Below are 16,908 nucleotides of genomic sequence, written 5' to 3'. Positions count from 1 at the left end.
TGCAGGCACAGTCAATTAGAAGGAACAGCTGGAAGTTAACTCTAATTGTGATTTAACACCAATTAGTAATGGTCATTTTCATCATTCTATTCTATACGGCTCTTTGCCAGAGTTGTCAAGGGTGTTGTGCACATGCGTGCTTTTAGAGGCCAGTCATTATTCTCTTCGTTGAAGTAAAGACTGTGCTCAGGAGAATGCCAGGCTCATATTTTATGCATCTACTTATATATTCCACGATACAGAAGATGCTATTCTGGTCTTTGGCAATAAAAAATAGGAGTTCATTGTTTGGCTGGAAGATCACAATATAGATGGGAAAACAAATTGTCACTATCAGCTCTATGAGACAAATAGACATAGGTGTCATTTAATACATAGTCTAGACTTTTATGGGAGATGCATTATCTTTTGTTCCAGTGTTTTAGTGATCTTTTCTCATCAGCTAGAAATCAGTGGGTCTCTGGGGTAGGGGACCTGTCACATGTTGTTTAGCTGTCATGGGGTGAGCTTGGGAAGGGGAAGGAAAGGACAGCAGCTGAAACTCCCATTGTTACATCTCATGCCATTTCCCCAAAGATGCTGGCTGACATGCACTTCTGCAATCCATGTAGACACAAGCTACATATACGAAGCAAGTAGTTTAGGGAGGTATGGTAACCAATTCTAGCACGTTTTCACTCACAAGACCACTGAAATGCAACTCACAGAAGTGAAGAATCACCATGACAAGCACGCATCCTGGGAGGAAAAGCAGCTACTGAATTCCAAGCTTACACCAGTGCTAGCACACAGCGAAATCACTGCTTCCTCCTCTGGGCAAAACAAAATGCAGGGTTGGTGGGTACTTTGCTTCCTCCATGAACCTGCCAACTAACTTCCGGTAAACTAGATTCAAGAACTGCAGTACCCTGTGTGGTAACCTCTGGCTTTCTGGGCAACAGGGATTTCATAAGGACCGCTTCATCTGTTCCAATGCTTTACAAAGTTTTACCAGATGATTCTTTGGGGACATTTCTCTATCTTTTAATGAGAATCCTTCTGTTGTGGTTAACTTTCTCCTTCATCTCTTCTTCTCCTCTCCTCCTGTTCTTTCTCTTTTTTCTTCCTGGTGGAAATAGGGTGTGGTTGTGTAGCACGGACTAGCCCTGAACTCAGAACCCTTCTTTCTTTTTTTAAAGTGATTATAGCATTTATTACTAAGTTATGAAAGATACCTAAGAAATAGAAAAAAAACCAGAAACATCCTAAGTGGGGCAATTAAACTCTGAGCCATCTCACCACAATTCTCCTTTCTTGGTCTCTTAATTGCTAGAATTACAAGCATGCACTGCCAGGCACCCAGTATGTAAGTTAATCTTGGCTATCACCTTGCTTGGATTAAGGAATGCATGCCTAAGTATTTAGTAGAGTTCAGCCTGTCTGTGAGAGCATTTCCAAATGATGATCGTCATGTGGGACAGTGGCTGAAGTTTAAAAAGCCTTCCTTGAATGTGCTCAGCCATGTCTAATAGGCTGGGGACTGGAGAGAAGAAAAGTGAAAAATAAAGACCTATCCATTGTGTACAAGCTTCATCCCACTAAGCAAGTGCATCTGGTGTTGCTGTCCCTGCCTGGGACCTCAAACCCCATCTCCACAGCCTGTGAACCCTTCAATACATCAGCTACACTGCACGGTGCTTTTAGGCCATCATTCTCAAATAGGGACTGTGTCATTGGTCTCCCTTGTTCTGGCATTTCCAGTTTTTTTGGGCTGAGTAGATACCAGATTTTCTGTTTCTCTAGCATGCAGATGGCCATTCTCCACTCATGTAGGCCAATTTAATACCTCCACCTTTTATAATTAAGCATCTGTTCTGTTAGTTGTGTTCCTCAGAAGACCTTGGTCAATGAGTCTTCATCAACCACTGCATGGTCAAGCAACAACTCAGAAGTTATGAAAACTATTCAAAACTGGAGTGATTTGGTTCCACTCGGCTGTAAGTCATAGGTTCAATTATTTTTCCATGTTGAACTTAATAATAAATAAGCCTTGGTGAGTATAGCTCAATTATTGACACCCTTCTGAAATGTATACATTAAAACTGTAACTTTTAGTAGGGCTCAAGCTTTATTTAAAAAAAAGGGCTTCTGTGAAGTAAAGTGACATGCGCCATAATAATGTCAAGGGTAATTAGCAAGTTTATAAAAAGGGATACCAGAACGTGTCCTTGCTCACTCCCTCCATGCAGAGCAGTGGCTGAAAGGCCATGTGAGCCTATAATGAGAAGGTGTTCCCTACAGGAATGGCCCTTATCTTTAGCTCTGTAATGCTAGCCTCTGTAAGTATGAACAAATTAGTTTCCATAGTTTAAGCCACGGATTAGTTTTCTGTGGTAGTAGCTAAATATTGGAACATATGTGAGACATATGAGACGTATGTGAACATGAGCATTAAATTAACATTGACACCAGATGCTAAATTAGCCCTGAGTGAAATGCTATCGAGTGCACACAATACAGAAAAGCATGGACCACAATTACTCTCAGGCATGCAAGGGAGCTGCTGCTTTGATAATACAACTGAAGGACAGCTGTCAGTCAATGATTATAGAAAGGTTAGATATATTTTCTCCAGTGCCACTTAGTTTAGAATCTTGATAATAGCCAACAAATTCAGTAAAGCTACAACAGACGAAAAAGTATTGGCCATTGCTCTTAATCTAGGGCAGTGGTTCTCAACCTGTGGTCGTCGACCCATTTGGGGGTTGTTAATCAGATAGCCTACATATCAGATATTTACATCAACTTATAACAGTAGGAAAATTATGGTTAGGTAGCAGCAGTAAAAGAATTTTATGGTTGGGTGTCACCACAACATGAGGAGCTATATTAAAGGGTCATAGCATTAGAGAGGTTGCAAACCATTGATCTAGAGCCATGAAGGAGTTTGTATCCGTAAATATAATCCCCACAAGGAAGTAAAACAGGAAGCCTCCATTTGGAATATGCTTTTGGCTTCCATTAACATTAGTTAATTTGAGTTAGTTTCTTTCTTATCATAATTTAGTTCACAATATTTTCCTTTGCGGTTTTTGGAATTGGTTGGATCATAATCTCGGTTCTCAGCCCCAACAAAAAAGCCATTCCCTACACAACTCCATACGCTTTACTGCCACCAGCTGAGCAAATTTTAGGGCCATTCAGTCCTACACAAGCACAGATCTCCCTGCTTCTCATCATTGTTTCTAGTACTTGTGATTCTCCTCTTTGGTGATACATTTGTCTGTATTTTCATAACTTTTAATGTAAAAGGTTAATAAATAATGTCTCATGCCCAATAGGCACTTCTCATTCTATACATTTATTCTAAATGATGGAGTAACCAGACCAGCTTCTAAGAGCGGCTTCTACAGTACTGACATGATAACAAAGAGAAGAACTGGTACAACATTGCTGGTGATATTTTTTCATATGCCATGGCACTTCTTAAATGGTGTTAATATAAAAGGCACACACTTTTGCTAATTATTTGTAAAACAGGTGACAGGTGCCAACATCCACGATCAGTGCTGGATCACGCATAGGTTGGAATTCTGTTTGCACATGCTCACAACAAATATCATGTTCTGTGTGTTTGCTTGCTTGCTTGCTTGTTTGGGGTTTTCTGTTCATTTGTTCAGAAGCAGTGTGCAACACACTGAAATCAATTTCTGAATCGCATGTGATCATGCTATCCATTTTTCTTTTTATTTCAAGCTGAACACAATCAAGCATCAAATTTTATAATCTTCCAATATTATAATTTAATGAAATAAATTAAAATAGTTAACTTACAAAAATCTTTGCTTATTGTCGATAATCTTTATGTTTTTTTTTTAATGAAATCCTTAACCCAATGTGGCCATCATCCTTCTAGACTCCCCCTGATTCCTCTCCTGAGACAAACAAGACTCATCGCCCTGGTGTTCTTTTAAACCTGTGTGTTTTCTGTCATAGCACTTCCTGAATCTGTGATGATCTCTATCCTGTGGGACCCTGAGCAGCAGACACTGGGCCTCTCCCTCAGAGACCCCATAGTAATTAGGAGGAACTGTATTGGATACTGATGGAGTCAACCAATGCGTTCTGTGCCACACTTCAACAGAGCATCTCGTCAGACTATGTACAGAAAATAGCAAATAAAACCTCTCACTCTTCTTATTTAAGTAGCTACTCTGGAGGGAAATATGTTCCTGCTATCTTGAAAGTGAAGAAAATATTCAGAAATAATTCACAATCTCAGCCATGCTTAATGTAGCCGTAAGTGCTAATGTAACATTTATTTTAAGCTCCAAGGAAATGAAATTCTCTTGACAGCCTCATGTACAAATATACCTACAAATTTTTAAATGGCCCATTTTCTTATACTCATAAAATTGAATGTCTGTGGGCTTCATCTTTCTTTTTTAATAGAAAAGGGTTCCAATAAAATTACCAATGTATCTGCAGATCTGAGGGACTCTGAGAATACAGATTTCATATTAACCATTATAAATGGTGCATTGTTGTTCCTCAAGACGATCCTTAGTTTGGAAGACTGACTAGAAGTCACAAAATAGCACAGAGTTACAACTGATATCATGAACTACTGAAGCCTGAGCATACAAAACAAGCCTGCCAAAGCAAGCAGTGTGTGGGAGAGTTTGGGCAAGCTCTGCAAGAACACCCAGCATCCTCTCTCTAACTCTTCCAGCAAGAGCTGCGGAAGTGGATGTGAGATGTTGTCAGCCATGAAATTCACCAGGGTTTCAGTGTCTGGGAAGCTCATGTAGGCATCTTCTGACTGGCCTATACCAAAATTCCACAAAATAAAAGTCACACTCTTTACATAAATCACATTATTTGAATAAACAATTTAGGCACAGAAAAGGACCACTGATTAGATCATAGGCATCTTCTGAAGTCTAAGCCCCCAGTTTAACTATTTAAGCAACTCTGTCAAAGAACAACCATATTTTCTACTGGGTTCTATCTGCCTCTATGTAAATGATTAACACTACTGAATAACAGCTAGACAGGATGATCAGAAATTCAATTAACTTAAGAGTCCAGTGGGAATCTTCTGGAATCTATCGCCCACATGGAGCAGAGCAATTATCTCCTTTGACTCAGACCTGCAGGTGGTTCTGAATTCAATACATACTCACTCTCCCACCATCTCCAGAAATAGCATCTTGAATTGGTTAAACAGATAGATACATAAATAAACGCAGCAAACATTTCAACCCTGCTTCTCTCTGATACCTTTTCTATCCATGTCTAAACTCAATAAACCACAAAAGTGTGTTCTCATCACAGAAAACACAACCAAGGTCCTTTGTGCAACTCCATTTAGATTCTGAGTTCTACACAAGAAGCTGACTCTCTTGCTGTCCGCTGAAACCTGTGGGCCCTTCTCGGGATGGTTGCTCTAAGTGCATAAAATAAAATAGTCCCAAAGCAGCACTTTGGGATGTCTTAAGCATACATGACAAATTCTGAAAATATCTATGTAATATCTATGCTTGAGGAGCAAATATTGTGGGAATAGCCAACCAATATCTGATTGGATTTAAGGCTGACTCTACGAGATGGAACTTATCCCAAAACAAATAAAATTGAGGACTTTTGTTATCAAAGTCTACAGGTTACCAGTAAAAGAATCTCAGGTTTCTAATACCAAGATGCCAAGGTTCATTAATTTATTCCATTTAGGTCACAGTCTGTTAGGTCAAAAGTAATAAACATGCTTTGCTTTTTTTGATTGTTTCATCTGCTTATGCAGAAATTTTAGAAGCAATTGTTTTACTACTTTTATTATCTGCTAAAGTAATTTGATTTTACACACACAGTCTATATACATATATATATACTTATATACATATATATACACATATATGTATATGTGTATTATTTAATCCAGTCAGTCTTTGGAATTCTATATCCCAATCTCAGAACCTCTACCTTCTTGTGAGTAAAATGACAATTATTTTTACCCTATCTGTGTTCCTGGTATTTAATAAGATTATTATACAAAACATCCTGAAGTTCCTGGTTATATTCTGTTATGGTTGACTAGTGTAGGAAGTCGCTCTTGAATTACCGTGGTGAAGTTGAATAGCTGAGGTCCATAACCCTAAAGTTTTTACTGTCTAATCCTTGATTCAAAAAGTTTGCTAATCTAAGATCTAATTGTTGGATAAAATTACCAAAATGTTTTTCAGAAGAAATTTTTAAATAGAAGACTCTAAGGCTTAATATTCTGTTAAGGGGGACCTTGTGTGTATGGTAGGAGATAAAGGGAAGCAACCTGAGCATCACGGAGTTCCTCTCTAGTATAGCCATGGCAAACCACACGCTCTGCAACATCTCCAGTGAGCTGATGTATACGTGTATACACTGGCCAAAGCTGTACTTTACTATGGCTGAGAACTTGGGTTCAAACTCTGATGTCCCACCTAGTAGAATTATATTCTTACTCAATGGCCATGGGCACTATGAGATCCATACCTCACCAAGAATATGTTCTTGGTTACATAAGTAAGTGACAACTGTTTATCATTACTATCCTTACAATATCAGCAAGAAAAACTTTATTCATTCACTTAGTAAATCAATGGGGAATAAAGTAAATGCACAGATGAGAATCCTACAAATTGTGGGGCACATGTCTGGGAAAGACATTTGTGAAAAAGCTTGGCAGCTACTGTGAGAGTTCATAAAATCAAAGAATGTTTAATATCTAGACCTTGACCCACACAAATTATTTGGCAGGTGTAAATCTCCCTCTCAGAACCTTCTTCTTATAGTTGAAATGGAGACCATTCTGCCTTGTTTGTGAGACACCGACATTAATAATATTATCATATATAAAATAAATTAGGCCCACACATATGAAATTGGCTGTTTAAATAGTAGTTAGTATTACTAATCGTTGGGAGATACTCAAATACTTTTTCACAGTTCTCTGTCACATTTCCTTTGGCTGAGAATGAAGTGGCAGCGACTGGAAACACATTTTGTTCTCACAGTTTGCCAAGTGACTAAACAATTTATTAAGAACAAAACAACGGGATTATGAAAACAAATTAAAAATGATACAGGTATAATAGATGTGGAAAGGGAAAAACCATTTGCTGTAACTTATAGCACACTAGAACCCTTAGACACAAGCTTATAGTCACTAGATGCTGATTTAAAAAATAAAACAAACAAGAGTTCTCAGTCTACTGGCTTATTTAAAAAAAAAAAAACCTGGGAGAGCCAAAACTATATAAGCTGTCAGCTGTAATAACAAGCAAAGTATAGTGTGTGTGTGTGTGTGTGTGTGTGTGTGTGTGTGTGTGTCTGTTTATGTGTGATGTACCTATATTGTACAAACACATGCACAGGAGTGTACAAGAGAAAAAAGAGAAAGCAGAGATTTATGATTGAATAATTTTGAAGAAATGTATATTCTGTGTGTAATCTCTTTCAGTTATTCCTTCTTGAGACTTTGGCTTGCAACCATATCAGTTTGTGTGCTAGCTAGTTTTTATGTCAACTTGACACAAGCTGTCATTTAACATAAGGGAGCACCAACTGAAAAATAATGCCTTTATAATCCTCAGCTATAGGGTAATTTTTAATTAATAATTTATTAGGAAGGGTCTAGCCTACTGTGGGTAGTGCCATCCCTGGGTTGGAGGTCCTGGGTTCTATAACAAAGCAAGACGAGTGAGTCTTGAGGAGAAAGCCAGTAAGTAGCATACCCCGATGGTTTCTGCATCAGCTACTGTCTCCAGGTACCTGCCATGCTTGAGGTCTTTGTCCTGACTTCTTTCATTTTTGGACTACAGTGTGGAAGTGTAAGCCAAATAAACCCTTTCCTCCTCAGCTTGCTTTTGGTCATAGTGTTTCATCACAGCGATAGTAGCCCTAACTAGGACAATTGGTTATTTAATATTAATCTGCTGGCCTGATTTCTTCACATGGCTGGAGGAAGAAATAACTCCACATCTTGTATCAAAATGTCATAAATATAAAGTGAGATTTGATGCAAACAATCTGTTTTGGAAAGTACAATGACAGTATGTATTCTGCAAAATGTAAAATGATAGATAATGGCTTAGGACACCTTACAGAATGGGGGAAAATGCCAAATCTGATCCATTTTGAGTTGGTATGAATAAAAGAGCTTCCAGTAGCTGTTTGTAGATGGAGACCTTACAGCAGAAGGCAGAGTATGAACACAAGAACTATGGAGTACCTAACAGCAAGCAAGAATACTTTATACTTGGTTCATATTGGGGCCCTCTCTCTTATCCATCACTGGCTAATGTCTGATTACTAGCATTTCACGCTATATGTATTTGAAGCTTCCCGAGCACAGGGAGTCAGTGTTTAATCTCTCTTATCTACAGATGTCTATTTGTCTCATAGGTTCTGGATATTTAATGATAAATTGTTAACAAACATATGAACTAAAACTAGCTCTAGTACAGATAAAATGTTTGAAAACTCAGCAGTGTTCCCATTCCTGGCAGCCTAGCCTTCTCTTGGACCCTGAGTATTTAGCACATTGATTTAATTCTGTTTGTTTCTACATTGCTATAATGTAGACATTAATTTCGCTCTTGACTGTCTTGTTTGCATTCATGTTAACTACAAGAAAGGTTTTATTTAAGAGGCTATAGAAAAGAGGATTCATTATCCCAAAATACTTAACTATAGACAGGCAATCATTTTATGTGAAGTTCATTAAGTCCAGTTATCCAAATATGTATTTCATTCTTAGCCATAAAAGAATTGTAGCCAATGCCCAATGACCTATAAATTAGAAACTGGAGGTTTCTTTATGCAAATTAACTTTATGTCACACTCATCAATAAAGAAACAAATGGTGATAAAAATTCATTTTGCAACATCTCCAGAGTAAAGGAACCCTATATCTATGTACAGGGTATTCAGTGTGTCTCATTCAGTCTTCTGATGGTGTTCTTTGAAAGACCTATTGAAAAGGAAGCTTTGTAAATTGATTATGAGATGAGAAGAAAGACTAAAAGAGCACAGGAATAAAAATTAGGTAGCCAGCTTGATCAACCTTTCCAACTTTAGAGACATCCACACCACAAAAGAAAGTTGCTGCTGTCTCTTTTTAGATCACTGTCACAAACTCCAGGAACTAACCATATGTGGTTGCTATCTTTGGTTGTCAACTTGAGTACATCTGGCTTTAACTAAAATCCTAAGGGCTGCATACACCTATGAAGGTTTTAGTTTTTGTTGTTGTTTTGTTTTGTTTTTCTTGATTGAATTATTTGAAGTGGGATGATCTGCCCAATATCTGGATTTTTTGAGGTGAGATCCACCTTAAATCTGGACTACACATTTTGGTGGCAGCCTATATAAAGGACATGGAAGAAGGACTCTCTGGCTCTTTGCCTGGTTGACCCCACTCTCTTTCCATTCTTGGCTGATAGAACATAGCCTGCTAGCCCCCTGGATACTCATAAGAGAAAGAAAATGCAACATACCCTCTTCCTCAGATTGCAAGTGAGAGTGAGGTTCCTGGAAAATGAGTTTGCAAATGCTGTATAGAAGTCAAGGACCTTGAGCAAGGCTTCTCGCTTGATGATGTGCAGGTCACAGTAAGTCAGGGCCCGGACATTGGCACACGCATGAGCAAGAGTGGTTTCCTTCCAGAAGATGTCTCCAAACACGTCACCTTTCCCTGGAAAGCAGGACAAGACAACAGTTTCTACCACACTCAGAAATGTTCTTTTGTTTATTAGATAGTGTTCATTTATATCATTCAAAGCACGAATTCCTCTGTATATACAGAACATTGCAGAGCACCTTTTTATTGTGAGGATATCCCCAGGTTTTAGGTGCTCATGAAAACCTAGTGTTGGGGAAATAAATGGCATCCATTGGAGTAGCCACTACTCTCACTTTAATAAATACTGTCAATAACCTTAGCCACATCACTTTTCCCATTCTGATTAGAAAGAGCAAAAGTAGCTTCTTTTTTCTCACACTTTCTAGAAAAAAAATTGACAACAAAACAAAATGTAATATCCAAGAAGCTGTTGTTATATAGCTTTTATAAATCTAAAATAGATGCAATACACATTAATAGAATTATTCAGTAACTAAGAATTACTCTTTAAGCACACTAAAGTATGTTATGTCTCTGTCCTCAAGGCATGCCCTTCTCTTTCTACATAATTAAACCTGACAAGGTCTCGGGTCTAGCTCCAGAGCACCCCAACCATGATTCCTGAGTGCGAGAAACTGATCTGTGGGAGACGGAGAGGGCTACACACTTGTAATTCCACAGAATCAGAGCCACATGCTAGAGTCAAATGCAGATGCATCTTTAAGATTCTAGAATTGCAGGATGACCTACTAGCTTCAGCAGCAGCAGCAGCAGCAGCAGCAGCAGCAGCTGATTCCTGACAACATCCACCATTCCAAATCAGAAGTGCCTAGTTTTACAAAGGGCTTGAGGAAATGTCAAATGTCAATACCCCTCAAAGGCCCTTCTGCTTAGTAAGGTTCCCTATGAGCCCTCTGGCTTTTAAAGTTCAGCCATCTGCTCTCTTTGTTCTTTTTCTGCCAATATGTGTTAAAATGGAAAAGACAGGAGGAATGTACTCTGATGGGATAAGCTCTCCTAGAGGCGTTCCATGCATGATACGTTCTCTGTGCATTCTAATCACACACAGGAACAAATACCTACTTAAATCCTACAGATTAAAATCAGAAGAGGGGAAAGAAGAAGTGTTCCATAAAGACCCAAAGGACAAACACCATTAGAAAGGAAAGTGGAAGTAACCAGAGAAATAAAAGAAAGAAACAAAAAAAAGTTGACTGTGAACATCACAGATTCTTTGTCCAAATGGGCGGTTGGGTAGCTCTTAGCCCAACCCTAATGGTCAGGCACACTATGGAAGATGCAGAAACCATGCAAGTTATTAGGAAGGTGCTCACATCACCATGCAGATCACATGATTGGCATAAAATAAACATGATAGGTACTTAATTCATTTTCAACAATCCATTTGTTTTTCAATCCACTAAAATATCCTTGCAGTTGATGTCACTATTTAATGACTCAGTTGTCTGATAGAAACAATCATCCAAGGAAACACCATGAGAAACCAAAGAGCTAAGTGGTCAAGGGATACAGCATTATGATGGTCTGGGGATGCTAATGACAGAAACTTACAATAACCCCACATCCTACAGGAAATCTTTATGTGGCATTCTCTTTAAGATAGAAATTTCAATTAAAAGTGTTTCCTCTAACTGCATAGTCAGAAGTGCTAAATTTACTTGTGAAAATGCTCACAGAACTAATATTTATTATATTAGTATATAATATAATATAAACTAATATTTATTATAGTCCAATGAAGTGTAGTAAGATAAAATTCATGGGATAAATAAATTATGAAACACTAGGTAGCCACTAAGTAACATAGATTATATGAAATGACATACAGAAATGCTCATATTACATAAAATTATAAAATCAAAATATCAAATGATACACATAGTGAATTACATTTTATGGACCATACACTCCTCGTACCTTATCACCCATACCTGTATATAAAGCTTAGAAGCAAATGCACTAGTGTGATAGTTTCCCTCAGAACTATAGGGTCAATGCATAGTTTTCTTTTAAATGTACGTGCATTGTTTGTAAAGAGAAGATATCAATAACAGTGATAATAGCACAGTCTCTGGTCCTGAAAATGTAAGTTTCTAAGAAGGTTCTTTTGATACACTTCTAGATTTTTGTGGGTTTTAAAAACTCTAATATAGAAACATATTCTATACTGTTATTAGACTCTTATTTTTCCTTAAAGAGATGGAAAAAGTTTACTTTTATTTCTGATTCATTTCTGCTACACTTTCTCAAATTATCAATTATAATATCATTTCTACTGTGATCCACTATCTGATTTTCAGGCACTATGATATTAGTTAATGTATTTAACTAAGTAGTCCCAGTTCTAGGAATTTATAAAAATATTACAACCATCACAAGTAACGCACAGGGTAGCGTTATCAGTCACAGCCTGGCAGTTAAAAATAAATACCATACATGCAAAACCAAAAGAAATTACAAAAATTTATGTAAAATATCAATAAATAAAAACTTCAATCAGTTTTTACAAATAACATACAAACTGTAAATCTTATAGACCAAAAATGATTAAATAATTACACGAATGAATCTAGAAATTCATTTGTTTCTTTTAAACTTTCCAAATTTTATGGAGTATGAACTTTTAAAATATTTCCTTAAGACATTCCGGATGTCTTTGATATCTATTGTGTTATTTTCCTGTTCATTTCTGATTGTTGCTTTGGGTTATCTATTTCTTTTTTCACTTTGGTTAGTGAGGCCAGGGCTTATTTTCATAGCACTAGACAGTGCCAAGCAAGATACAAGGGATGGTAGTAACAAATAGTCCTGTGTACCTATAATGTACAGAAACTACAGCAATGTCCAACATGTCACAATAATAATGCAAAGGGTACAATAGTGGCACATTTATCTTGGTAGCAACCAACAGTTCTGTAATTGGACTCTGGCCTCTTCATCAAAAGGAAAATCATCTCTGGCACTTGAAGCCAAGTTAACTACCTGGAATTAATATGGTCATGGATCTTGAAGGAGAACTCATTTTACTAAATCAGCACAAGCAGGAACTGCCTCTAACATCCATAACAAAGTCTATAAAATAAAACTAAGGCACAAAAACTAAAAATATTGACAGAAAATGTACATTTTAAAGAAAGTTTTCATGACAGAATCAAAGTGCAATGTGCAATTATGTTATGATATGTAGTCAATTATACTAGCATTAAATTGTCGGTCAAAACAAATTTAGAGAAGGGATGAAAAGAGCAACTAAAACAAAATGCAATTCAATAATAAAAATAAATGTTTTAAATAATATGTTTATCATGTTTTTCTTTATGTCATTATTTTCACAATATTTTATACAATGAATCTATATAACCTTTATTAAAAAGAGCAAATAAATAGAAAACTAATTCATAGATAGACAGTAAAATTTTGAAGCATGTACAAATATAAAAACATTAGAGAACTTTAACAGAATTAACAAATGTGGATAAATCTAATATTGTCCTCAAACTAGTCAATAAATATTTATTGATTGGTAGTTGAGACTCAGGAATTTAAAGATATTCAATAAATGAGTACAATTTTCTCTTACCAAAACAAATAGTTGTGAATTATGTGGGCATTCAAATATTAATTAGTCATTTTATTTTACCTAGCTGAAAAAATTAAAATCTTAACTTAGTTCTACTTTGAAGTTTTTAAATTGATCTTTTTTTTTTCTTTTCAAATTTAAGGATCCACCTCAGGGCCTCAAGCATGCTAGGTAAGAGCTTTAACATTGCCCTTCGGGATTATTCTAAAAACACTTAGCATTTTGGAATTATGAAGGAAAATATCTATAATGCAGAAAAAACAATAAGAAACAAGAGTAATAACTCGTGACAAATTTTGTTCCCTACTTCTGCAAAAATATGAGAAAATATAATAAAATTAATAAATCTGGGTAATTCTACTCCCTCATCAAAGTTTTCACAAAACAATGCTAACTGTTTCATGGCATAAAATTTCCATGAGTATATGTCATATACTGGGCATTAGTTTCATCATTCACCTCAAATTATACTTGCTCCAGTTAACTCATCTAATATATGATTCACAACAATCTTTTATTACACTGTGGGAAAGCAGTCCTCATGTAAGTGAATGACTTATTTACCACGTGTGATAGAACACATTAATGTTCTTCTTCAAGGCATAATACAGACTTCACAGATTCTGAAATAAATATCACACAATGTGGACATAGGGCAATATGCATGGAATACCCAATAAAGACACATCCTTTACCGCCTAGCAAAGATTTTCACACACTTTCAGGCAAAGAAACTCCCATTCGTGTTCATGATTACAGAACATCTGATGCCAGTTTTTAGGTCAGTTCCTGCTGGGTGCAAGTCATCCCTGCTGTAAACATTTCGCCTCTTAAGCAAACTAGCCTCCCTCAAAGCCCTAAAATAGGAAGGAACCTTACACTTAACAGGAAAGCTGTTGTTTGGTCTATTTATATTTTCTCAGTTCTTTGCATCAAGCCTTATAAAGTATTTCACTGCTGAACCACAGGAAACTGGATTGGAAAATAGAAATTAGTGCTTAACATCCACATAGTAAGAAACTGTAAAATGTAAAGACAAAACAGAGGTAGTGTTGCAGCTTGATTAAAGGAGTAAAACAGCTGGAACCAGCTTGGGGACTGTGCTGCTCTATGGGACTAGTTTAACTGCCACATTTCGTTTTTATTACCTTACACACATTATCTAGTATGTTGATGATGTGGGTTTAAAAATGCATAAAAAGCATCCCAGCTATTCATTGATGATGCTAACCAATTTATCCAACAGCTCCTTTGAACTTTACTTGTATAGTTTCTTGAGTATGTTTGAAGCATGCCTATGGTTCTATTTGATGAGGTTTTCCATCCATATTTGATGACAATTTATTTCAGCTTATAGTTCCACATCACAGTCTGTCATTGAGGGAAGTCAGGACAGGAACTGAAGGCAAGGATTTAGAGGCAGGGGAGGATACAGTGCATGGAGGAATTCCGAGAACTGGTTTGCTCTTCATGGATTGCTCACTTTCCTTTCTTGTAGCACCCAGGACTACCAACTCAAGAATGCCATCAACCACAGTGAGCTGAACCCTCCCATAGCTGATATCAATGAAGAAAATGAACCACAGGCTTGCCTACAGGCTAATCTTGTGGGGACAATTTCTCGGTTGAGGTTCTCTGTTTCAAAATGATGCTAGCCTTTGCCAAGTTTGCATGAAACAAGCCAGCAAAGGAATATATGTAGGTAAACCATAACCGTGGTGAGTTGAACTTATATTTATCTGTTATCTCAAATAGTGAATATGTACATTTGTTCATGAGCCAAGGGAGTTAAAAATCAACTTATTTAGCAAAAGTCCCTAAAAACTACATTAGATACTCAAGAGAAAGAGCATGTAACCAAAACTTAGCACTACAGAAATTCTTCAAACCATAAAGATAAAAAACAGAAGAAAAAAGGAATAAAAAAGAAAAGGAAACAGAGAGAGAGAGAGAGAGGGAGGGAGAAAGGGAGGAAGGAAGCAGGAAGGAAGGAACAAAGGAGACACAACCAGCTAGAAAACAAATAATAGTCATCATCCACCGATTAATAAGAATGTTAATGTGAATGAATGCAACAATCCAATCAAAGACACAAGGGGGCTAAATGTAATCAATATCTAGTTGTGGCTAGAGGTGAATATAATATGTAACGTAGTCTGATTTTAAAAAATGTAATGTATGCTGCCTAGCGTGGATACATTTTGTCTTTGAAGACATACAAACACAAGCTAAAAATGTGTAAGAACATATGAGACAGCAATCCAAAGAGAACAAGGGCACTGACATAAGATAGACTTCTAGAAAACAGTGATCACCAGACAAAGAAGATCATGGCTTAATGATAAAGGGACCAATTGTGAAGAGTGCATCGCTGTTGTAAATAGATATACTTGCAGGACATATAAATATATAAAACAAATATTCTTTGACAGGAGAAAAAGAAGGAAACAATAATATAATATCATCAAGAGATTTCAATACCTCACATCCAACAATAGTTTCATCAACAAAACAGAAAGATAACAAGGAAATATTGGACATGAATGATATTTACTTGATTTATTAGTCAGACCATCACTATAAAAAAGAATAACAGTGGAGTCATAAACTTTATTATGAAGGCATATTCATAAAAGTATTCAACTTTAGTTTTTTTACAAATGTGCATTTTTAAATGGACTGTGACCATTTATAAACATTAAGTGCCATCAAGTAATACTTCAAAGAAGAAAAGATGACAAAATTTAAAGATGAAATGTTTATGGAGAAATTAGAATATAATCCTTTTTACATATATTCACTTGTTTTTATTTATAGTTTGTATGTGTAGGAAATTTAGGAAAGTGAAGGGATGAGCCAAGTCGGGCAAACAAGGAAGGCAGACACAGGGGTCTGAGCATCCACATCAGCTCACAGTTAATCCTCAGGGCTGGAAAGCCATGAATAATTCCCAAGGAGATGGACACACTGCCACTCTGGTGGTAAAATATACAGAATGGGGGTTTGAAGCTGGGTACAAACTGGGGCAGTGAGAGCTTCGAACAAAAACTGTAAGGGCAGTAATAACAGTAACTGTTAGTAACTATAATATTAAGATACACAGAGGAGAAAGCTGGAGAGAGCTCAACCAGTAAAATGTTTTCCTTGTAAGCATGAGTGCTTGAGTTGCAGTCTCCAGAATAAGTCAAAGAATTGTGGCACATACTCTCCAGAGTTGGAGAAGTAGAGACAGAGTCATGGGCTCAGTGGCTGGCCAGCCTCACTTACTTGGCATGTTCAAGGCTGATTAGAAACACTGTCTCAGAAACCAAAGTGGACTTACTATACTTGAAGAGCAATATTCACGTCCTCTCTCTTTAGTGCACAGGTACACAGACACAGACACAGACATGCATGCACATGTACACACAGAAACACATGCAGACACGGGTGTGCAGCTATGCATGCATGCACACACACACATGAGATACAATAAAAGACTTTAGTTTAAAGAATGCTAGGGAGAGAGTTTAAAACTATCAAGAAGACAGAAGCATTCATAGCCATGGCAACATTTGCTGCATACAGAACTCTGAGGCAACAATCAGAGTCCTAGATTAAAAAAAAAAAAAAAAAGTCATAACTGCCATATAAACTGTTTAAGTCAACATCATTTAAAGTGGGGCAAAGG

General features: G+C 36.8%; 1 protein-coding gene across 1 annotated transcript in view; it reads right to left on the bottom strand.

The window, feature by feature from the left end:
- Positions 1-16,908, bottom strand: part of Kcnh5 (potassium voltage-gated channel subfamily H member 5) — a 285,334-nt gene that overhangs the window by 50,885 nt on the left and 217,541 nt on the right. The window contains exon 10 of the mRNA XM_076921998.1: positions 9,513-9,709. Within this exon, the coding sequence (XP_076778113.1) occupies positions 9,513-9,709 (197 nt within the window). The remainder of the gene's footprint in view (positions 1-9,512; positions 9,710-16,908) is intronic.

Source organism: Arvicanthis niloticus, chromosome 23 (genome assembly GCF_011762505.2).
Source record: "Arvicanthis niloticus isolate mArvNil1 chromosome 23, mArvNil1.pat.X, whole genome shotgun sequence".
NCBI classification, from domain to species: Eukaryota; Metazoa; Chordata; class Mammalia; order Rodentia; family Muridae; genus Arvicanthis; species Arvicanthis niloticus.
Note: the sequence above shows the minus strand (reverse complement) of the source record. Positions and strands in the feature narration are given on the sequence as shown.